The following is a 23,585-nucleotide window of genomic DNA, read 5'->3' on the forward strand; positions in this document are numbered from 1 at the left end:
TTCTGTAACATACTTCCTGCTATGTAAGTATTAGCAGGAGTTTCTGAAAGATCTTATTTGTGCCTGTACCAGTAGGGATCACTGCACAATCAACTGTCTCTGTAGCCAGAACAATATTCCCTGCAGAGAAATATATGTGCGTGCCAAGCCAATGAAGACTTGGTAACCCATGCATGCTCGGCAGAGACCATAACAATGAACAAAATGACAACAATAATGGTGACTAGAAATGTCACCCGTGTTATTACATTTCCAGGATATCTGTTCAAGTTTATTATTAGATTTTGTTTTGCCCTTTAGTTTGTTGTTGTTATGCTTTGAGGTCAAAGAAATCCAATTGTGTCTTGAAATACAGTCATTAAACAAACAAATTAAAGTGACCACTGAAATACTTGCATGTGCTGATGGTGTCATTGTTTACCTCAATTTCTGTGGAAATGGCACCACTTGATAGCTCCAAATCATACCACATCTTATAGTGGACATAAGCAGCTTTAAAATGAGGTGCATGTGGTTAGAGGGTACATTAAGACACCAAATTGCTAGCGTTGGCCACTTTCCATGGAGACCTTAGGTGTATTTCCATATCTGTGAAGAATCTGGCAAGTGGAATACAATCCAACTGTAGCATTTTTATACCTAAACTTTCCTCTGCTATTTTCTCTTCCAGCAAGAGAGGCTGCTGTTTAAAAACTTCCTGAATATATGAGTGAATCCAACTAGACAGAACAGAATAATGGGAAGAGCCTCTAGTCAGAGCCCTTGAGAGAGACTGGGACTCTACTTTTCTGAAATTTAACTCAACTGGGGTACCTTAGAAAAGCCATATGGATATCAAATATTAAGGAAACAGCTTTTGTTCTTTAGAAACCAAGGGGATACGTAACAGGATTCCCTCCTTTAGTTTTAAAGCTACCCCTTTAAAAAGCCCCCTTCAAAAGCATCTGGTCTCTTGGGAGCCTCAACCTAATCTTTTGATCCTGTGTGTTCTCCCCCTTTGAACCTTTCAAAGGCATTTTCTTGGACTCCCTTTTGTGAGAACACATTCCTGTTAGCCTGTTTCAGCAAGATGAGGGTACTTACACTACCTCTCCTATATGGTTACATGTCTAGCTTTCCCCCCCCCCTTGTAAAAAAGGTATTAGCCTTAGGCAAAGCAAGGTATAATTACACCAGCACCTTTTTTTCTTTTGGTAAAGCTTTTGTCAATGAGGGGTGTGAAAAAAGATACACCAGACTGACTGACAAAAGTGCCAGTGTGGACAATGCTCTGCCGACACAGCTACCGCCGCTTGTTGAGGGGGAGGTAGTTATGCCAACGGGAGAGCTCTCTTCCATTGGCATAGAGCAGCTAATGGGAGACCTAGCCGAAGTTTCTGTTGTCTTTTCATCTCAACTGGTATTCCCTTAGATGCCTTTTCACATTCCCACTGGGCTGGGCCAAAGAGATCCTGTGGCACTACCTGGACATCAATAAAGCTCTGAAGATGCCCCACGCACCTGAACCAAAATTCAGGGAAGTATTTGCTCAGTTTTTTCCCCCCTCTCAAGAGTTCTCACACTGGGGAACATTCCCAATCTAAGCTGTTGGTCATTTTCCCAAGTCAAAGTCATAGGCCATGGCTACACTAGAGAGTTGCAGCGCTGGTGAGGGGGTTACAGCGCTGCTACTTAGGATGTGGCCACACTTGCAAAGCACGGCCAGCGCTGCAACTCCCTGGTTGCAGCGCTGGCTGTACACCTGGTCGAGCCTCAGGGGTAGGGATTCCAGCGCTGGTGATCCAGTGCTGATCAGCAAGTGTGGACGCCCACCAGCGCTTTTATTGACCTCCGGGGTATAAGGAGGTATCCCAGAATTCCTGTCCACAACAAACCGGAAGAAAGGGAGAGCTCGGAGTTCAGCCAAACTGCTTATTTAAAAAACAAACAGCTCCTGTTTGCTGAGCGAGCGGAGGCAGGCAGGGGAATTACTTTGGAATGTTCACAGCTGTTTGCTTGAAGAGAGAAACAGCACTCTCACACGGCAGAGGGGGAGGGGGAAGTCTGTGTTGAGCAGTTGCTTATCTGGTCTGACGAGTATTTAGCAGTACATAATTTGCATTTAGTGAATGAGAGAGGAGTAGGGGAAGGGAGTTAGAACTTTTAAAATGATTGAAGGTAGGCACTGTGTATCTTCCAGTCCTTAGAACTTGCAAGGCAGGGAGCTGAGAACAGTGTCAACTCCAAAAATCCATTCTCTCTGTCTCCTCCACGCTCCCTGTCACATTCCACCCCACCCCCCTCTTTTGAAAAGCACGTTGCAGCCACTTGAATGCTGGGATAGCTGCCCACAATGCACAACTCCCAACAGCGCTGCAAGTGCTGCAAATGTGGCCACACTGCAGCGCTGGTAGCTGTCAGTGTGGCCACACTGCAGCGCTGGCCCTACACAGCTGTACGAACACAGCTGTAACTACCAGCGCTGCAAAACTGTAAGTGTAGACATGGCCATAGTCTGAACTGGTGGCAGTGAAGTCATAAGTGCATTTTATAACATTGTATGCAGTGTTGTTGTAGCTGTGCTGATCCCAGAATATTAGGGATACAAGGTAGGTGAGGTAATATATATTGAACCAACTTCTGATGAAGACAAACAGACACTTTCGAATTTATACAGAGCTCCTCTATAGGTTTAGGAAAAGAACTCAGAGCATCACAGCTAAATACAAAGTGAAACAGATTCTTTAGCATAGGTAGTTAAAATATATTTCAAGGAACCCTTCAAGATAAGCAGCCTGTTAACACCTCTCCAGTCACAGGGGAGAAAAGGAAAAAAAAATTTGGGGAAGTAGGGGCAAGTTTAGTAGGTTACATAACTACCCTCCCCACAAGCTTTTTTTTTTGTATTCCACAAAACAGAAACTAACCTCAGTTAGCCAAGACTTTCATGTTGAGAGCTGCAAGATATTTCCTTAACAAAAAAGAATGTGTCTAATTAACAGAGAACTCAGTGTTTTGATAAGCTGGCAAGTAGTACATAATTATAGAACAGACTGATGCTTATGCTTTGGCTACAAACATTTGTAAGTACTTGTACAAGCAGCAAGTTTTGAAAAGTTGGGACAAGTATATTTAAAAAGCCAGCTGCAATAAGATAGCACTAGTTCTCTCTTGACCAACCTTGTTAGATGTTAGAACTCCTGCAAGGAAGTAATAACTAATTCATGTTCACTGTGGCAGGCACTACCTGTTCACCTTCCCTTTATTTTCAGAGTGGAGTTAAGTGGTTCAACCAGGAGGGAAATAGAGCCTGGGACATACCTGCAAGAAACCCTAAGAACAGGCCTGGCTGGGGGTAGAATGCATAGGTAGTGTTTTATTTAGTGTTCTCAATTGAAAAAAATATCACCTCAAGAAAAGGATCGAGTTTGGCACCGATCCAGAATGTACCTTTTGTGCTGGAGTTGAGAAAATACCATTGACCCATACAACTCATTCTTTAAAAAATAAATAAATAAAAACCAATTGAAATGAAAGATTGTCTGTTTTTTCAGAAGACCTGGATGAGACCTAGAAATACTCAAAGTTAGAGCAGGCTAATAAATTTTCTGCTATTGCAGATGATCTTTAAATAGAATACAGCGCTGGTTCTTGTTTGAAGTGCCTCATCTAATCCCAACTGTTTTCTGCAAATCCCTTCAGTCACAAACACAGAAGCAGACAACCTCTGAAAGTAACAAGTTCTGTGAAACTCAAAGTCTGAAATAAATGTAACTTAATATTGCATAGTCGAAATATAGTCTGTATCATACCCATCCAGCCCATTTTTTATTTTATGTACACTGCCTAATTGCTAAAATCACTGTTAAAAGCAAAGTACTGGAAAACCAGTGTTCTTCCTTCACACTAAAATAGCCAAGTACATATACTTACTTGCATTCCCCAGGTACACTGCAACCCCCATGGAGTAAATTACATCCTTGTTTACACACAGCTGTGAATAGAAAAAAAGGTTTAAACTTCAGTTAGTATGGGCAGTAAGACTTCAGTTAATACAGAAACCCTAGCTCCTACTCCAGCAATTAAAGCAATTTCGTAATGGAGTAGCTTATTCATTGCTCATTCCTAAAACAGTTTTCCTTTCAATTAATTCTTACACAGACATCAACAGCACAAGTATTTTAAAATAAAATAAAATATATAAATAAGAGTCTAGCTCTTCAGGCTTGCTATTTCATTAAGTTTTAAATAAAAGCAACTGTGCCTCTTGTTTGGCCTGGATCTACAAACATGGCTTACATTGTTAATGTTATACCACTTAATATGATTTGTTACATGGGTTCAGATATTTTAAGTTACTCAACCTTTTAAAATAAGATAAATATAGAACTGAAGACCAGAACACCTTCAAAAATTATACAACATTGGCTAAAATAGCTATAAACTGGTGTTCTCATCACTTTACTTCTGTCATAAGTGAAAAAAACACACAATTTTAGCGCTAGTTACTCACTGAAAGATAGGAGGAAAAATGCTGCGGGACTAAATTGAACATTGCAGGTATATTTAAGAAGGACTGCACTTGAACATTAACGGACATCAAAAAGCTTTCAGCTTTTTATACATTAAACTTTAAACAGCTTTATCCTCATTTTCAAGAGTTACAAGGACCTTTTTCCCGGACTGGAAAATGAACACAGTCTTACTGAATCTAGTACTGTAAAATGTTATTAAAGCTAGCTTCATTTTGGAAATCTGTTAAGCTATAATGTATCATTTTTTCTTAAAAATTTAACTTCTTGAACAAAGTTAACCAGTACCTTCATTTTAAGTTAAAAGGGCATTTAATTCACTGGTTTAAAGACCTGATTTGATAGGCACACAAGTCCTCTCTACAGCAGCTGGATCCCTTTATCAGATTCTGCCAAGAGCCTCACTTCACTCTTAATAGAGCAAGTCAGGGTTTTTTGTTTTTGCTTTTAAAAAACAAAAGCAGCAGCATCCAGCAACAAAATAGTGCTTGCATTCATAGTGGCAATTCATAGTCATTCATAGGAATAGTGACTAGGCATTGGGCCAGGAAAAAGAGAATGATCCACAGTTAGCTTATGGTTCAATTCTAAATGACTTTTTTGGAATTGTCAGCAAACTGAAAAATCCATTATTTGCCCACCTGTAACAAAGCAAATCTATTTGTATTGTGCTAGTGCACATGGCAGTATAGTTGGAGCAGCATGCTAAAAAAAATTTAACCTCAATATAACTTCTAGTTTCAACAACAATTATGTAAAATAGTAAACAAAGTATTACCTTGTTTACATTCTTCTCCCATCCAACCTTCCATGCAGGCTTTGTTTCCATACTGGTCACACGTGTAGTGACCAACAAAGTCATTACGAGGTCCACAAAATTTATTGCACCGTGTGCTGTAGTAATTCTCATCACATTTCACTCTTATTTGCACTTCAAAATGAGCTACATGCCCCTTAAATGGCAGGGTCTTCCACCGATCCTCAGGGTTGATCATACCAGCGTACGACACTCTCTCTATTAACAGCTCTTCATCTTTTATAAAGAGAAAACAAAAACCCTAATATATTGCAAGCCGGATGCACACTATGCAAAATTACTTTTTTTCCCCTGTATTAATTGGTTAAAAAGACTTTCAGTACAAAAAAAGAACAAACAAAACAAACACATTTAAGTTGCTAAAGGGCTACTGAGTCCAAATTTATTTCTCTCTGCCTTGCAAAGTTATAGGACTTTAGGAAATGGCTTTTTGTCAATGCATCCAAATACATCACACCCATGCAATGTCAATCAACAAGCCTCGTATACGAGGCTCTGTTCTTTTTTATTCTTAAATTGCAAAATCTGCATAAATCCAATAAATAAATTGTTAGAATAGGGGTTCTCTGATGTGAGTAATAAACAAAACAAAAAGCCCACAGTACGTTCAGCTAGGATGCTCTAAATAGACACATAAAACAGGATTTACTGAGGGATACAATTGTATGTATGTAAAAAGCTCATCCACCTCACGGAACCTCCCTCCAAAATTTGAAATCGGTGACTTAAATGCCAAAGTAAGACATCTAGAATTACAGAGAGTAAACAACTCAATCATGAATATTCCATATATTACCTTATCACGAGTTCATTTTTTCCAGTACAATTAAATGAATAGCATTTCACCACTGTGTAACTTTCATATTATTCTCTAGGAAATGACAGTCTAAAAAAATAAAGCATGGCAGGTGGCAATCACAGTGAATTAAAGGATTGAGTGGACAGGAAGCCTTGCCCAACAAGAGGGTTATGGGACACAGATTTAAGGAACTGCTACCATTACACATATTTCATAGTTAGAAGACTTAACGACTGCCAGCATTGAAAAAAGTTCTTGAGCAATAAAAAAAATTAATGAATTTGTTTGCCAGAAGAGAGCTTTAGCTACCAAGTCAGTGTTTAGAAACTATAATAAGCATTACTTCCCCTACTCCAGATGTTATGTATATAAAATCCTAAAATGAAAGGTTACTCACATGGTATTATTACTTACTGAAGTTAATCTAGAAAAGTCATCTAAAATTGCACATACTTTTTACTCCTGTGAAGAGGTTATAACAACCCCTGAAGTGGTCATTAATGTACTGACTTCGTGCATAACAAAATATGCTAAATAAAGATACTTTAGCATTTGTTTTCTCTGAACACCAAATGTTTCAAATAAAAATAAAGCACAAAAGGAAAGCTAAGATGAGTAGACAGTTTCCACCTGGAAAGATCAAGTCCCATATCTCCAGGTCTATGGTTCAGGTCTAGCCCAGCCCACGCTGGTAGTAGCGTGACCAGATGTCTCGATTGTTGGGTCTCTCTCTTATATAGCAGGGGTTGGCAACCTATGGCATGCATGCCAAAGACAGCACGCGAGCAGATTTTTAATGGCACGCTGCTGCCTGCCAGAGTCCCAGCAAGCAGCAGTGTGCTAATAAAAATCCTGCCCAGCACAGCCTGGCCCAGACCACTCTTCGCCCTCCGCTCCCTCCCCAGCCCGCTCTTCTCTGACCTCTGGTCCCGGTCCTGCGGCTCCCCTGTCTCTTCCCGTATTGTGCTGGGTTCCTCCCCCTCCTCCACCCCTCCCTCCCGATTAGTTGATGGCCCTTGCGAGGGAGGGGGGTTGGGAAGAAGCAGAGTCAGCATGCTCGCTGCTCCCAGCAAAGGCAGAGAAGAAGTAGAGACAGGGCCTTGGGGGTGGGGGTGGGGGTGGGGGTGGAATAGGGACATATCCTCTCCAGTCTCCTGCCCTGACCTCCCCCCCCCCCCCCCCCCCCCCACACACACACACACACACACAGCCCTCTACCCTGACCCGCCCCCCACCCCACAGCCCTCTACCCTGAGCCCCGCACACACCCCAGACCCCTGCCCTGAGCCCTGTACCCCCCTCATACACACCCAGCCTTTTGCTTGACTCCTTCACTCCCTCTCCCCCCAACACCAGCCCTGACTCTGGCACCCCCACATATACTCAGCTCCTCCCCCACATCCTGACACCTGCACCCCCATCACATGCCTCCAGCCTTCTGCCCCGACTCTTGCACCCCCCCAAATACCCAGCCCCCCTCATTCTGACTCGACCCCCCACATCCCCACCCCAAGCACCAAAAGGGAGCTCCTGCACACACACACACACCCCACATTCCCACCTGCACCCCTCACACCAAATGGGAGCTGCCCAGGTAAATGCCCCACACCCAAACCTCCTGCCTCAACCCTGAGACCCCTCCCTCATTCTGGCTCCTGGCCAGACCCTTCACACTCAGCCCTGTGCTCAGTGCACTCCTACCGTCAGCTCAGTGCAGAGAGAGGAAGAGAATGGGCCAGAACCAGGGAGAAGGTAGTACCCACGGTATGTGGGCAGGGCCGGGACCCCAGACCGGAGGTGGGCTGAGCGGGTCCGGCAGCCAGGATCTTGACTGGCAGGAGCCAGCCGCTCAGCCCACTGCCAGTCTGGGTTCCCGGCCGCTGGCCCCGCACAGCCTGCTGCCGGTCTAGGTGAACAAAACCCCCGACCAGCAGTGGGCTGAGCAGGCCGGCGCCGTAAGATCAACATTTTAGTTTAATTTTAAATGAAGCATCTTAAACATTTTGAAAACCCTGTTTATTTTACAAAACAATAGTTTAGTTATATAATATATAGACTTATAGCGAGACCTTCTAAAAAACATTAAAATGTATTACCGGCACACGAAACCTTAAATTAAAGTGAATAAATGAAGACTCAGCACACCACTTCTGAAAGGTTGCCGACCCCTGTTATATAGGATCCTATTGCCCCCCACCTCCTGTCCCGATTTTTCACACTTGCTGTCTGGTCACCCTAACTGGTAGTGAATGACATTATCTTACTACCGCATGGTTTCAGCACCCTATGCAAAGTAAGTTTGTCTATTAGTAATTGGCTAGACAACACAATCATATAATTAGCATAACAGTCTTGCTGGCAGTCTTAGAAGATGAACATGAGACCTGTGACCCTGCTTGCCCTTATCATGGCTAGGCACACTGTGACAGTATGGGGCCTCTTGTATGTCTGTTGCCATAGTTGTACCTCTCCAGTAAAGACTAGAGGACTTTAGTGGGACTAGAGGTCAAGTGAACGTTTTACAAATAAAAGTCATTCAAACATTAGAAGAAAACAAAAAAGACTATAGAAGTATAGTCTCTAGAAGTAGAAGTCCTGCCTCCTCCCAAAAATACAAAGAGGGCCCAGAGAAGAGCAGCAAGAATGATTAAAGGTCTAGAGAACATGACCTATGAAGGAGGGCTGAAAGAATTGGGTTTGTTTAGTTTGGAAACAAGAGAAGACAGAGGGGACATGATAGCAGTTTTCAGGTATCTAAAATGGTGTCATAAGGAGGTGGGAGAAAACTTGTTCACCTTAGCCTCTAAGGATAGAACAAGAAGCAATGAGCTTAAACTGCAGCAAGGGAAGTTTAGGTTGGACATTAGGAAAAAGTTCCTAACTAACTGTCAGGGTAGTTAAACACTGGAATAAAATTGCCTAGGGAGGCTGTGGAATCTCCATCTCTGGAGATATTTAAGAGTAGGTTAGATAAATGTCTATCAGGGATGGTCTAGACAGTATTTGGTACTGCCATGAGGGCAGGGGACTGGACTCGATGACCTCTCGAGGTCCCTTCCAGTCCTAGAGTCTATGACTATGAATCTGTAATAGCATTTCCTCTTAAGTTCTGTCATTAGTGTATGCTATCTATATCTTCCCTTCAAAAATTAAAGAACTCAGATATAAGAATTATGTAAGTTTAGTTCAAGCACAACAAGGCGCTCAAGTTTCAGTAAGATTTCTGGCTAGTTATGCTCACTTCCTCCAGCCCAGTAAATATTTTAAAAGTTAGAAGTAAATATAAAAAGGTAGGGAGATATCAAACAGTAAAAATCCACATAAGAAAGCTATTTTTTAAGTCTGTTAAGACTGGCTTGTATTAAAAACTGAATTTATAAGATAGATAAGTTCAAATATCTGCTTACTGCTGTTCTTTAAGGACATGCCCATAAGTCCTTTTATGTGGGTTCTTTTCTTTTGCTGCAGCACATGAGCAGTTCAGAATAGGCAAAATATACACCTTGGATGGGCCACCCTAAAGCTCTACAAAGAAGAAGTTTCAAAGCCAAATAAGGACACATTAAAAACTAGTGTGGTGTATTACATGTGAAAAAGTTAGTGACAGTGAGATATAGATATAGAGATATAGATCCATCCTTTTTTTTTTTTTAAACTGCAGGAACAGAACCAAGTGGTAGAAGGATGTAGAATCCATTCTAACGGCTATAGTTGTTTATCCTTCAGCTTAGTACAATGGCACTCTTACTCAGTTAGGAACCTACATGACCCCCAAGGACTGACTATCATGGTGGCTCAAGTAAACATGCACTGATAACTGTTTTCCAAGTGTGAGAAATCTACATAGTGTCTACAAACTAAGAGCTGCAATGACCACCACCATATACTCTTGGAAAAACCCACCGAGGTATTGCAGTCCACCTGACTTAAGACCTGAACTGAAAGGAGTAGCTTTGGTAATGAAATCTCATTAAACATAAGTGGGCTAGTGCACATTCATTAGATTCAGTTAAGGCATTAAAATAGTGATCATTTCTGGAAGAGTTGATGCAAGCATTTCCACGCAGAACTTTGTTCTCATGAATCAGAAGTGAGGTTCAAATGCCCAAACTCCCGACTTTGCCTTTTTTCAGAATAAGATATAATCATCCTCAAAAATATTTTCATTTTTGGGAATTCTTCCGGGAGCTCCTGCCTGACAGATTATTTAGAAGCCTAGATAAGTATTTATTTAGGAAATACAAGGAATTGGCTCTGGGTCAAGTAGAGGAGGTAAGGTGGGGGAAGGCAGGAAAAAAAGTTGTTAAGCAGCTGTCAGAGTTCCAGCATCAAGTGTTACCAGAGTCATAGTCTACTTCAAGATTAGAGATGAAGAAGGCCCCTAAATCCCATGTAGTCAGGAGCTGGCCTATCCAAAGGAAGAGTGGTGGAAACTAACACGCCTCTTCCACTGCGAGGCCAAAATCTCCTTCTAGGAGAGCAGGGGTGCTCAAACTAGGGGCCAAGACCCCTCAGGGGGTTGCAAGGTTATTACATGAGGGGTCCTGAGCTGTCAACCTCCACCCCAAACCCTGCTTGCCTCCAGCATTTAAAACGGTGTTAAATATATTAAAAAGTCTGTTTAATTTATTTGGGGTGGGTCAAACTCAAAGGCTTGCGATATGAAAGGGGTCACCAGTAAAAAAGTTTGAGACCTACTGTAGTAGAGTCTGAGAATCTGACTAGAGGATCTTGGATTTTAGAAACTCTTATTATCCCTTTATCTCTTGATGAGATAAAGGAGTTGCCTTTTAAAGTTTATTTTATGTCCTTGTATAACGAGTCTCCAGGCAGCCTACAAAAAACTTCACTTCTGTAAATCTGGCAACAGGGACTTTGCCTAGTTCTCAGCTAGGATTACTTGGCAGGGTATTTAAGAAACTTATCTTGCCGCAAGACTTACCCAGGGCCGGTGCAAGGATGTTTCACGCCCTAGGTGAAACTTCTACCTTGAGCCCTCTTCCATCCCCGAGCCCCTGCCCTGAGGCACGCCCCCCCCCCCCCGCGGCAGCTCCCCATCCCCCACCCTGAGGCACCTGAGCTCACCCCTGCTCCACCTCCACCCTGAACACGCAGTCCCTGCTTCACTTCTCTCACCTCCCAGGCTTGCAGAGCCTGAGCTGATTGGCGCTGCAAGCCTGGGAGGCGGGAGAAGTGAAGCAGCCACGGCGTGCTCAGGAAGGAGCCAGGGCAGGGAGTTCCACTGCGTGCCGCCTCCCCCCCCCACCACTTGCTGCAGGCGGCTCTCCCTGCGCTCCCTTGCCCCAGCTCCCTCGGCCTAAATGCCAGCGGTGACCGGGGTGGCTGAAGATCCGGCCACAGCGGTCGTTGCCGAAGAAAATGCCGCCTCCCCAAATCCTAGTGCCCTAGGCGACCACCTAGGTCGCCTACATGGTTGCACTGGCCCTGGTCTTACACATTAAAGGAAGTGTATGCTACAGAGACAAACGAGACATCGTACTCAATAGCAATTTGACTTTTTTCTATGATCAGAAATCAGTTTTCCCACAAGCCTATTTCTTTGGAAATAAGGTGGGAGAGAGGCTTACATGATAGAAGAAACTAAGAGCATTAGCTGCTGAGTTAATATTAGACCTCAAAGCCCACCTGATCTTTGGGAAAGGAATCCCCACAAAAGATGGCTCAGACAGAAATGCCACAGCTGTATCTGCAATTGGTAGCTGTGCCATAGATTCTACCTACTCAAGAAACCAAAAACAAAAAAACAAAAACACAACAGAAGAATGATTTCCCTGTTTGCCACCAGAGCTGCCACTGACATGGGTTTTACATTAACAAAAAGGTAGTTACTGGCTGGTGCATAGATACCACCTACCAGTCATCTCCAAGGAAACAGATACCCAGAAACCTGCTGTTAATTTCAATACTGTTCTGCCATATCAGAAAGTAGGCTCTGGAGAAATTAGCCTCTGCAGAACCACCCACTTCCACAGGCTCTGGCTGAGACCTTGCGGCCCTTCAAAGGAGGATCTGGAAGACAACAGCCAGATGTTTTGCCTCTGTGGCCTTCTTGTATTTTATGACTGATCTTATTCTAAGTGGGATAAAACACATGAGAGACTCACATTCACTTTCCTATCTCCTCTTCACAGAGAAAGGAAATATGCCAGGACCCACTAGTAGCAGGCTGGGAGGTAGTTAAATTGCAAGCTACTTTACCAAGCAGACACTAGCCTGCTTTCCTAAAGGGTCTACGCTGGGCCAAGACAACCTTCCTTCCCTCTCCTAGAATCATTTTCTTTTCTGCTATCTAAAGGCTTGTCTACTTGAGGTCACTCATGGAATTTAATACAAATTAACTAATGGTGTGAATTAGAAGCAGATTAGTTAAACGGCATTAAATCCCTGTGTGGGACTTGTAGGATAACTGGTTTACTGAATTAAGGCCACTTCAATTCTGAATGAGAGGGTGCACACAATTAATGCAGTTTAATCCCTCTGTAGACGAGACTAAATCCAATGACACCTGGAAAGTGGACAGGGAGGGCCTGTTATGTTTGAGAGGAGAGAAGCTAGACCTATACATCAGTTTTACAACCATGCAATTTGTCCCTTCCTTCCACCTTCTCCCCCACAAAATCCCCCAAAACAAAAAACCCCAAGAACCTCAGCACATCCACTTACTTCCAATCACAAGTAAAGCAATACTGCTTATAGCAGCTCTTTGAAGCATCAATTTTTTAACAAGATCCTGGGCTAGGAAATTTTGAGAGGAAGCAGAAGACAAACAAAGCACAAAAAGGGAAAGGAATGGATGAGAAAGACAGGAAGTACAAGTAGAAGAAGATCTGGTAGTTTTGGCCTTCTTATAAAATAGGGTCTCTAAGCCTCATAAGATAAAGAATGTTCTTTAAAATCTCCAGTGTTAAAAAGTCTTTCCCCTAGAACCCTAAAATAGCAAGCTTAAATTGCAACATAGCAGAAAGAAAAAAAGTTACTACATTAAGGGAAGGATAAATAGCTTCACTTCACAAATCAGGTATTTTGTTTAATTGGTGCCATGTCAGGTTATGGGATTGATAAAGGCTTCCCAAATTCAGATTTAAGGTTTTGTATTGGGGTTTCGGATGCCAGACCAACTAACTACATTAGCATGCACCCAAGAATGAAGGAAACTTACTCAACTGCACTTGTATGCGTACACATTAGCACTTTCTTTAGCGCTGCAAACTGTATTCTGACAATTCTGTGGTCTTCTACAGGTTATGCAAATCCATCAGTAACAGAGCAAAAAATGCTTATGGACTATTGCTCAGTCCACAAGTGTTTCTAGACTCAGCGAAGCTTATTATAATAAAATCTTCCTGTATATGCGTTTTACAAGATTGTAAAACATTAGCCATTTCCTCAGGCCCAAATAACACTGATTACCTTTCCATTAAGCTTCCTTAAAATTCAAAGTCATTTTAAGTTCTGAATGTACAAGACATAAGAAGTTACAAAAGTGTCACAGAAGCACCGAGGTTTCATCAGTTCATGTTTGTAAATGTCTTTAACAAAGACGTCAAATGTATACTAGATGTGACACCACATCTCCCTCTCTGAAAGCAGAGGCCTCCATGCATACTCAATGGATAGTTCTTTCCTTCTCCACCTCTGAGGGGATTTGCCAGATAGCACTATGTAATTCGAGTATACTAGTGTGAAGCTTTACTTCATGGCTGCTACTTCAGTTCCTTCTAGAGATTTAAATGCATCTTTTGAAGTTTTCAGGAACAGAGGCTGGAGTTATATGGCACTTTAATTCCCCCCACTTTGCACAGAGCTATGGTCCAGAGATAGAGGCGAGCTGAACCCATTCATGCTGGGCCCCCTACTCCAGTTGTCATCCCTGAAACCTGGAGAGGACAGGGAGCTTTGACAGACCATAGTGTTGCACAGACTAGTAGCAGAACCTGGCTTAGTTAAGTGCTAGCAGCACAAAATATAAAAAATTTTAAAAATCAGCTTGATTTTATTTTTCAATTCTATAAGCAACATAGTTCTGCCAGAATTTAACAAAGATGTTTCTGATAGATATGTTCTCAAAGCATCTTACAGATATGAACTTATTACAGATATTAAGGAAGTTAAAAAAATGAACATCTAATTATGCTCCTAAAATGTACTGGCGTGGACTGCTATTAGTGCCACTACCAGCTGGATTCTTGGTGGTTTCAAGTTCACAAGAGCCAATCCAAGAGAACAGAGTAGATTACTTCAATTAGCACAAAACAATTTAGCATCCAATCACTCAAAATATATTCAATTTTGAGGACATTCTGGAATGATACCAGTGCAAGACAAAATTCAGTGTTTGATATCTGAACTAGACAATTGTTTCTCTTTGGTCAGGTTCACGTTGGCAAGCCAGCTACCCTATTATAGGTGTCCCAGATATAACACTATCAAACCACCATTTTGCTTTGTAACTACATTCTTTAGTGCAGCTGAAGTGCTTTTTTTTGTATTTGTTATACAAAATAAACAGAGTTCTAAATATATGTTACTAGAGCAAAAAGGTTTGTATCAAGCCTTAGAGCATTTACTCTCAAATCTTAACTTCATCATATAACCCAACCTTTACTAGAACCTATGCTTTAGGTCTCATTTAGGAAGGCATCCATCTATTACTTGAATAATCATGGGTGTCCTCTTAAATGGGCTGATACAAAAGTGTGTGGGGGGGGGGCCCTGGGTTAGTCTGAAAAGGGAAATATTTTGCCAAAGTTTTTAAGCATTTCCAACCTCTCTTTTACCTTCCTCTAAATTTAAATCAGCTTTAACAGCAGCCATCATAGAAATCATGAAGCTTTAACTACTCTTAACATTCAGAACCCAGCACCACTAATCAAGACAAAAAGTTATGGGGTATCACATTTATATGTTCTCCTAAGCAGTGTGTTCAAATTAGATTCTTTCATGCTATTGGGAGAAGAAATGTTTTAAATGTTACATTACGTTCTGTTTCTCCAAGAAACAGCAGGGGGACATCCTTGCCCATGTTGTCTGCACAAGTCAGTTAGTAAATACATTAGTACTTTTTTTAAAAAACCAAAAAAAAAGTGACAATGAAATTATAGGGCAAAAACAACTAAGAAAAGGAATTACATCACTTCTATGTCTATATCTATATTTCACACCACAAAAGTATGGTGAACATTAGCTAGAGAGGTCAATCATATTTAAGTACACTTTCTTCTGATGGATGAGGATGAGAGAAATAGGAGTTAGTTTAATGCCCATGAAAACTGGGAACTAACCACACTTGTTAAGTATGAGATGCAGAGGCCAAAGGGGAGGGAGGGAGAGAGAGTGTGTGTGGGGAGGGGCGGGGTGTTCAGTAGTGTGGGCACAATTCCCCTAGTAACAAGAGCATTCAAGACTTGCTTGTCCTTGAAACAAAATTAAGAACTACAGGGCATCAGGAACCAATGACTAGAATATATTCACTTGCCATCATCCAGTCCCTCAAATAGCTTGACAAAAATATGAGTCACATTTTCCTTCCATCGGGCTTCTAACAAGTTTTCCACTTATCAGAGAACTGCTATTCATAGTGTTTGCTTATGGAAGTCTGCCCGATTATTATGCTTTGAGGTTTCATTTACCTCTAACAATAAGCCACATTAGAAATTTTAGTGACTATCACTCTACATTTTTTCCCTGTTAAAAACTTCCAGTTTTCAGTGCAATATCCCAGGACACATGCATTCAGAAAATGCTTCCCAAATCCAAGATTCCAGTTTCAAACATACACAATTTGGCTGTACACTGTGTAATATACTTTTGGATGAGCAAAATATGGAAGTTCTTCAGAAATACTCACCATTTTTTGTTTCGTTATCCCAGTCCCAAGCTTCTATTATTAATGTGAATGATCTCTGAAAAGAAACACAGACACCAGTTAGATACCAATTAAACAAAACCAACCAACCCACCCACCCATATTTACAAAGCCAGCCACAAAAGTGATTTGGAATCGGCATGTGTTATTGCCAAGAGAGATCCACGGTTCAAATCTTCAAGGGTACTACTTAAAATGTTGCATTAGCAGCATTAGTTTGTGAAACGGAGCTGGTTTATGTTGCTTAAACAACACACACATATGAAGACCCTCTATACCCAACACAAGTTATAGTTCCAATTAGGCAGAACATCGCAACTGTACAAGTTACTGTCCTATTTCAAATAAATAAATAAATAAAACAAAACAACACTTCACATGTATGGCACTATTAACTACAAGAAATAGCTAATAAGTGTTTAGGCTAAGAAAATAAATTAAGAAGAGGAAAACCACCATGAAGATGTCCAAAATTCCAATAATCTAAAACTGATCCCTGGTTTAGATTTAGAGTGTTTCATTATTAAGACCTACCGAAAACTGACTGATCTTTTCATAAAAAGGGGAAATGTGAAGAATGCACCTGGAAAAGGCTGGGCTTGTCAGCAAAATTAAACAGAGCATATATGGGGGGTCGGGTGGGGGAAAACGTTCTTTGGTGAACAACAATGTTACCTTTCTAAGAAAAAAAAGAGTGAAAGCAACACTTCCCAGGTTTTGTGATCTACAATGAAGTAGCTATAGTTTGGAGGCAGCAGTGGGGAAGAAGAAAGCTTTCAAGTTGAAAGCTTTCAACAGTCTTGAATATTGTTTACACCACAGTATCCAATTAGTCCGATCATAACTGTCTAGCACATTTAAGTGGTGTACTTACTCAGAGGGGAAGCTACAGTCCTATTTGTAGGTCTAAATATTTACTTGAGCTTAGTTTCAACTGAGAATAGCTGTTTATCTACTATATTATCTTACAGTCTTGTTTACATCAAACTAAAGTGCTCATATAAATTTAACTAAAACAAACCCAGCTGTGCAACAGCACCCCAGGACTCTTATGGGAAACATAATATTCATACAACTTTATGCTTAAATTAGAGGCATAAAAAAAAAGTCTCACGTTCTCATATACTACACTTGTTTGTGTAAAATGTAGTATGTGCAACATTCCTTAATTACAGCAAGTTACAGAGTTGAAGTGAACTGGACAAGTTCAGTTTTCAGATAGAAGCCCCCTTGTTAGGAAAGGGAATCTGGGTCAATTTACATGGTTATTTTTGGAAGGAGGCAGCAAGGAAGGCTATCTAGGGCTACCCTACCTTTACATTAGCAGCTGTATACCAGTGTTTTACTATAGTTCTTTAGCACTGAGCCCCTCTCAAAAGAGCTTGTTAAGACTTCTAAGTTTACATGCTTTAAAAGCATAACAACTTGTGCAGCACCTCTAGAAGATAAAAATAGAGTATTTTTAAAAATACCTGCAGGAACCAGAACAATTGGCATACTACAAGAAGTCAGCAGAGCCTATTTAGACATGCATCTTCTAGACCTCATTTTTTTAAGATACAAAAATGCTGAGTTATGTGAATATTGGGACATTGGTTACAATCTCTGAACAAATGCGCTTCATGCACTTTCAGCTAAAAATGCAGTTTGTTATGGTTTGAGGGTTCTCTCTAGAATTCTGCAGACTCCTGCACTTTGCAGCTCGTCAACTGATAATTTTAGTATAAATAACTTTTCATTTAGTAAAGTACCAGGAAAGATTTAGCCCAATTTCTCACTGGAAGAGGTAACAAGGGGACAGTGTGGGGTAGGGAAGTGTATCTTTTCTTTAGTGAGAGATTGCTTTGGAAAAGGACAGCTGGTAAGAGCATAGCTAGGAAAAAGACAATTTATTACTTGTTCAAAGTGTGAAGGCTGCTGTGTTACATTTTCAAAAGACCTTCCCCACCCCCTTTAACAACGAACAACAAAAGTAGAGGTAAGAGGGATCATTTCAACTGTTCCTCACAGGATATGTAGCTGTGCTACTCAAAGTTTTAAGACCTACCTAAATGCACGTTACTTACATGGCTACTATTCATTTAGAGTATAAATGTAAGATCTCAGAAACTACAAACAACAGGGATAGACAAATACTCCATGAAAGTTGTATTCTAGTGCTTAAGAGATTCTCAGCATATGTTCTGGCAGCCCTCTTACTGAGCATTGTTCTAGTAAGAATATTGCAATCTTTGATGTATTACATATAGTTTCTCTCTCGCTCTAGAATGCTCTAGAGCTCAAATACCGGCCCTAGATCAAATGGCACCACAGGCGAGGAGCATCTTCAGAGTTGTCTTCCCCCCTCCCCATTTGTTAAGCTTTGGAATTCCTTATTTTTTATTACATTTGTGGCCTATTTCACAACTTCGATACACAATTTGCATACATGATTTATCCCTGTCATCTAAGATGCTAAATTTGCACACTAGGATCTGTAAATCTGTATTATTCGTGCCCTATAGAGGAAAACATTTTTACTTCTAAGATTATAGAAACATTTTAATTTTAATAATAACCAAAGTGTACTAACATTGAGAAATTTAACTGGGCACCAAGATCAGGTAGACCAGTATTAAATAGCGTTACAGTGGGTGACAGCCTTAGAACATTAACCCTAGTCATATAGTTCAAAAAGGATGCTTTTCTCGCCTTTACCCTTGTGAACTGAAGCACAGAGAATCAGACAGATCCAAAGACTGGCCAACTGCATTTTCAAGGAATAAGACAGCAGGCTGTCAATCTCTCAGCCATCGTCCAAAGATATGTTTTAATGACCCTGAGCTTTGAAAAGATGCGTTCACCATTCTCGACTGTCAAACATTACTTCTTTTGCCATGCTTAACACGTAACAGTATTTCTTTTATACTGTTGCATAGACAGGAGTTTGATAGATATCTCTAGTGTCATTAAATATATGTCCTTTATTAGTTGCTATTAAAACAGAGTTTAAGAACAAGTGTATACTTTCACAATTACACAATAAAACAAGATTCACAATATTGTAGCTGGGCTCTCACTTTGTTTTTATATCTCATTGACCAACTGGCAATACCCCACCCCTTATATGCCCAAAAGAGTATGGCTGACAACATTCCAGGAGGTTCAAGGAAAGCGTAATTCTCAGAAAGTCTGTAGAATCTCATGGAACCTTCCAAAGTTCCAGAACATTCGGAGTTTAGTGAAAAATGAATCCACATTAGGGTGACAAGACAGCAAGTGTGAAAAATCGGGATGGGGGGGTGGTAACAGGAGCCTATATAAGACGAGAGTCCCAATTTTTGAGTCTTCTCTATAAAAATCAGGACATCTGGTCACCCTAATCCACATACAGAATACCTGAAACAAAAAACATTCTATTTTCCCTTTTGTCACTAACAAAAGACCCCAGACCCAACACCCTCAGCGGTCACCTGGGTTGCCTGCCCCCAAATCCAGCCCTGCTTGGTAGCATCTATTCCTTCCCCCAAACTCCAACTCAGAATTTTGCTTAGGTTCCTGCTTTTATTAATTTATAAGAGATCAAAAGTTTTCTAGTCTGTAGTTTTACCTCTTCAAGGCCTTCCTACCACTAGTGTGCCATTGCATCCAGTTTTAATTGCATTAAAACAGGCTACATGCTTTTGACGGCCTAAACATCAGGCCCAGATTAAAGGCACCTGTGGGTTACTGCATGTGCAAAAAGTGAGACAATGATTTCTGTTTACACCAATCCCAAAAGGGTTCTGCAAAGTTCCCATCCATCTTGAATGTTACTCAAAAATAGTCTCTGCTGTCCAAGAAAGTTCTTTAAATTGCCATCTATTCAGATGGGTATAGTTTAGTCTAGATTCTAGGAAAGTTTGAGGCAAAGTCCAGTTTAGTTATTCCACAGCTTCTCTGAATCTTCATTTCAAACATGTATTTAGCATGACCCACTCCAGGAATCACTGTCCTTACATTAAGTGCACTAATTATTAACCAGCATACACCAATATCCCCAATTCCAGACCACAAACTAGCAACATTTTTCCACATTTCTTAAAATGAGAGTATGCAATAGCTTTGTCAAGTCCATTGGAACCCGAAGGTCTCATGGATTAAGAGTCCAACTCAAGCAAGATAGATACTTAGTGGTAACGATTCTGCCACAAATTAGGTTTGTATTTCAGATGAAATGTAGTATCAGTTTGCTGTTAGAGTGCAAACACTTTGTCTCTCTTCAGATGGTTAAAATTCCTCTGAAATAAACAGAGGAAGGGGACTCAAAGGGAGTCCAATCGTGTATGCAATTCACCAATAATGTAAACAGTAGGTCCCCTAATCTGATAAACTACTTATGTGTTGCGGTTTTAACAAAAACACAAAAACTTTAAGCATGAGTAGTCCCATTGATTTCACTGAAATTACTCACCTCGCTTAAAACACCCATACAACTGTTTGCAAGATGGGACCAAGGCTTATAAAGGGGAAACCGGTTGTCAAAACCAGAAGAGTTCTGGAAGAGTAGTGACCACTCTTGTTAATTAAGGCAGTATAATCCGTTTCTACCCTCAGTTTCAGTTATGTTTTTCAGTTTGGAACTCTCTCCAAAAGGTGAACATTCTTCATAAAGGCATAAAAGCAGTTCAGCTTTTAAGGAGGATTGTATACACATTTTTAGCACCTCCCCTCTCTTTTTAAAAAAAAATAAAAATAAAAAGGCAAGACACATCCATTTTTTTTAAAGTATTTTTACAGCTGAGGGTAAAAAAAACACTATAATTCAGCACAGTATTAACCCTCACTGAAAATGAGATTTGACCAAGTTATGATACTTTGAAAGAGGGTGTTTTTGTCGGAGGTGAGAGTGTCCGGTTTATTTTGCCAAGCATATCAAGTGTACAGCTGAAGAGAACTTTACTGACAATGCATACATAGCTAATTTAGTCGCATACTGTAGTGTAACAGAGGTGCATATATAGGCTGAGAGAAGGTTTTCATAGGAGTCCAAAAGTGTGAACAGAGTTATGAGGTAATTTATGTACTTCAAATTGTGTGTAATAGTGAATCCCACAGCTGAAGGTGCAGTGCCTCAAATCTATACTTACACAGTAGTATATGATTTCTAAAGTAACACAAAACTTATGGATTTTTCAACAACCTTATATCAACTTGCAGCTTCTTGTACTGGATATACACAACACTCTATTTACAATATTTGGAGCAACAAAAATTTCCTGGTATACACAGGTCACCAAAGTCAGCTTAGGCAAATGGCCTCATTCCCTGAATTACACCAAGAAAAGGCTGCACGTTCGGTAAAGAGAAAAATTTACAACACAGAGGTGCCCAGAATGCTAAAATAAGATATGCCACACCAATATGACAAGTATACAAGAATAAAATTGAAAGATGCTATGCACGTAAGGTGCAGAAAAATTGTATGGTTTTGACAGTCATGAATTGCATGATCACACATGTGCAACTTAAGTTTTGGACTCAAATTTTAAATTAATTAATACAAATATAAGAATGTTGACTATTGAAAGGTGCAAGACAGTTTTATGAAACTGAGTAATTACACTAAAAGTACTTTCTCCCTGCCCCACCGCCCCAAAATGATGTTTAAAGGCGACATCTCAAAACTTAGACATAAATAGGGCCAGAAAAGGGATGAAGAAAGGACCCATGCCATTAAATTTGGAGACTTGCTGGTATCCCATACTCTCACTGGTCTTTAATATCTACTTCTGCCTAATACAAAATAGCTGTGTCATAAACAGATGACAAGGGTTAATGTCTTTCACCTATAAAAGGGTTAACAAACAGTGACCTGAAACACCTGACCAGAGGACCAATCAGGAGACAAAATACTTTCAAAACTGGGTGGAGGGAAGTTTGGGTGTGAGTTCTTTGTCTTGGTTTGGTGACCCTCTCGGCTCTGAGACGGCTCTCTCTATCTCCAGGCTTTCTAATCTTCTGTTTCCAAGTTGTAATACAAGGATAGTAAGACAATAGGTTATGACAAGCTGGATTATGAATGTCATTTTTTTAAACTACCACTGTACCGATGTGAGTATATGACTATTAAAGGCATTGACAAGAAGTTTCATTTTAAAAATGCTATCGAGTATTACATTTGTTCACCTGCAGGTTCTCTTTTAATAGTTCTTTCATTATACTTCAGTGACACTCTCAGTTAGGGCAGTTCTCAGTTATGAAATTTCCTGATTTCTACTTGGCTGTGGAAAAGAGCATGAGTGCTTTTGCATAATCATTATTTTATTCAGCTGTTCGGTTATGAGTGTGGTATCAGAGCCTCTACCAAAATCAAAATATGCTCAATTTGCTGTTTGCTCTTCTACCTCTCTAGAAAAATACACCAATACACGTTGCCATCTCAGCTTCTAACCTCATCCTCAACTCCAAGTATTCAATATATTTAAACAAAGGAATTAATTTTTGTGGTAGGAAAAGGTCTCATCTAGGATACAGTTAACACTAAAACAAGAGACAACTCCATAACTTAGTCCTCAATTTAGTGCACGTACAACTATTACAGTTTCAACATCTGCAAAACAAAAACAAAAAGCCCCACACTTTTTTCAAGCTGATAATGGGTCTGTTCTATGAAATACAAAGGTTTTTATTAGCCTTTTTGCATCCCCAGTTAAGATAACAGCAGATATCCATCTGACATCCATAGAGCTACTAGACCCTCCAATTACCTCTTTGAAGGATATATGCTGCATCTTGAGACACCTAAGATTATAGTCCAACTATCAAAAGTTATCCAGTAGTAATGTGACTGCATTAACATTATATATAAATATTGTATACACTTACCTTATCATAAGTTCAATTTAACACTCATTACCTGCTCACAATAGTGACAGATATGTACCAATACTAGATAGAGCATGATTTTGATAATAGTACTGAAAGATCAAATTTACAAACGCAAGACTGGTTGAATGTAGCAAAGATCAAGCTCTTCAGCTAGAAATAAACATTACCTAGAAGGCCTTATCTTCTGCCACATGCAAGACAAAATTCTTCTCCAATACAAGGTGTTTTATACCAGAACATTGTTTGCATCCCTAAAGGCAGCAATTTGGCGAAGATTTATGAAAGCCAGTAGTAACACTGCTCCCTCCCCCCCCCAGGCCACGCCTTATTTACATTTGATATCTTTTTATTAGGAAAAAAAATCCCCTATAATGCTATTAAAGCGTCAGCCAGAAGCGTAGCTCCAAAAAGTCAGAACTAGATCAAGCGATTTAGGGTTAGTTTTAAGTACATTTAAATTAGAATATAAGCTAGTAGTCTAGACAAGATTTCCCTATTAATACAACCTGTCGTTGTTCTTGCATAGAGACTTAGTCACCTATGGTTTTTTAACTGTAAAAACCTCTCAGAAGCAATATGTCCAGTGAAGCTACTTTGAAAAGTCAAAACTACTGCACATTCTCTTATCAGTATGAAAATTGATAAAATATCAACTTGTATGTTATATCAAACAGCTTCCATTAATTGCTTCATATCAGATAGCATTTAGTGTTCTAGTGCAGC

At 40.3% G+C, this 23,585-nt stretch overlaps 1 protein-coding gene across 2 annotated transcripts in view; it reads right to left on the reverse strand.

Moving 5' to 3' along the window:
• The window catches only part of JAG2 (jagged canonical Notch ligand 2), a 96,695-nt gene that overhangs the window by 42,086 nt on the left and 31,024 nt on the right, over positions 1-23,585 (reverse strand). For both annotated transcript variants that reach the window (XM_050952524.1, XM_050952523.1), the window contains exons 3-5: positions 15,996-16,050; positions 5,290-5,544; positions 3,913-3,973 (exon numbers count right to left, since the gene is read on the reverse strand). In XM_050952524.1, the coding sequence (XP_050808481.1) occupies positions 3,913-3,973; positions 5,290-5,544; positions 15,996-16,050 (371 nt within the window). The remainder of the gene's footprint in view (positions 1-3,912; positions 3,974-5,289; positions 5,545-15,995; positions 16,051-23,585) is intronic.

This window comes from Gopherus flavomarginatus, chromosome 5 (genome assembly GCF_025201925.1).
Source record: "Gopherus flavomarginatus isolate rGopFla2 chromosome 5, rGopFla2.mat.asm, whole genome shotgun sequence".
NCBI lineage: Eukaryota > Metazoa > Chordata > Testudines > Testudinidae > Gopherus > Gopherus flavomarginatus.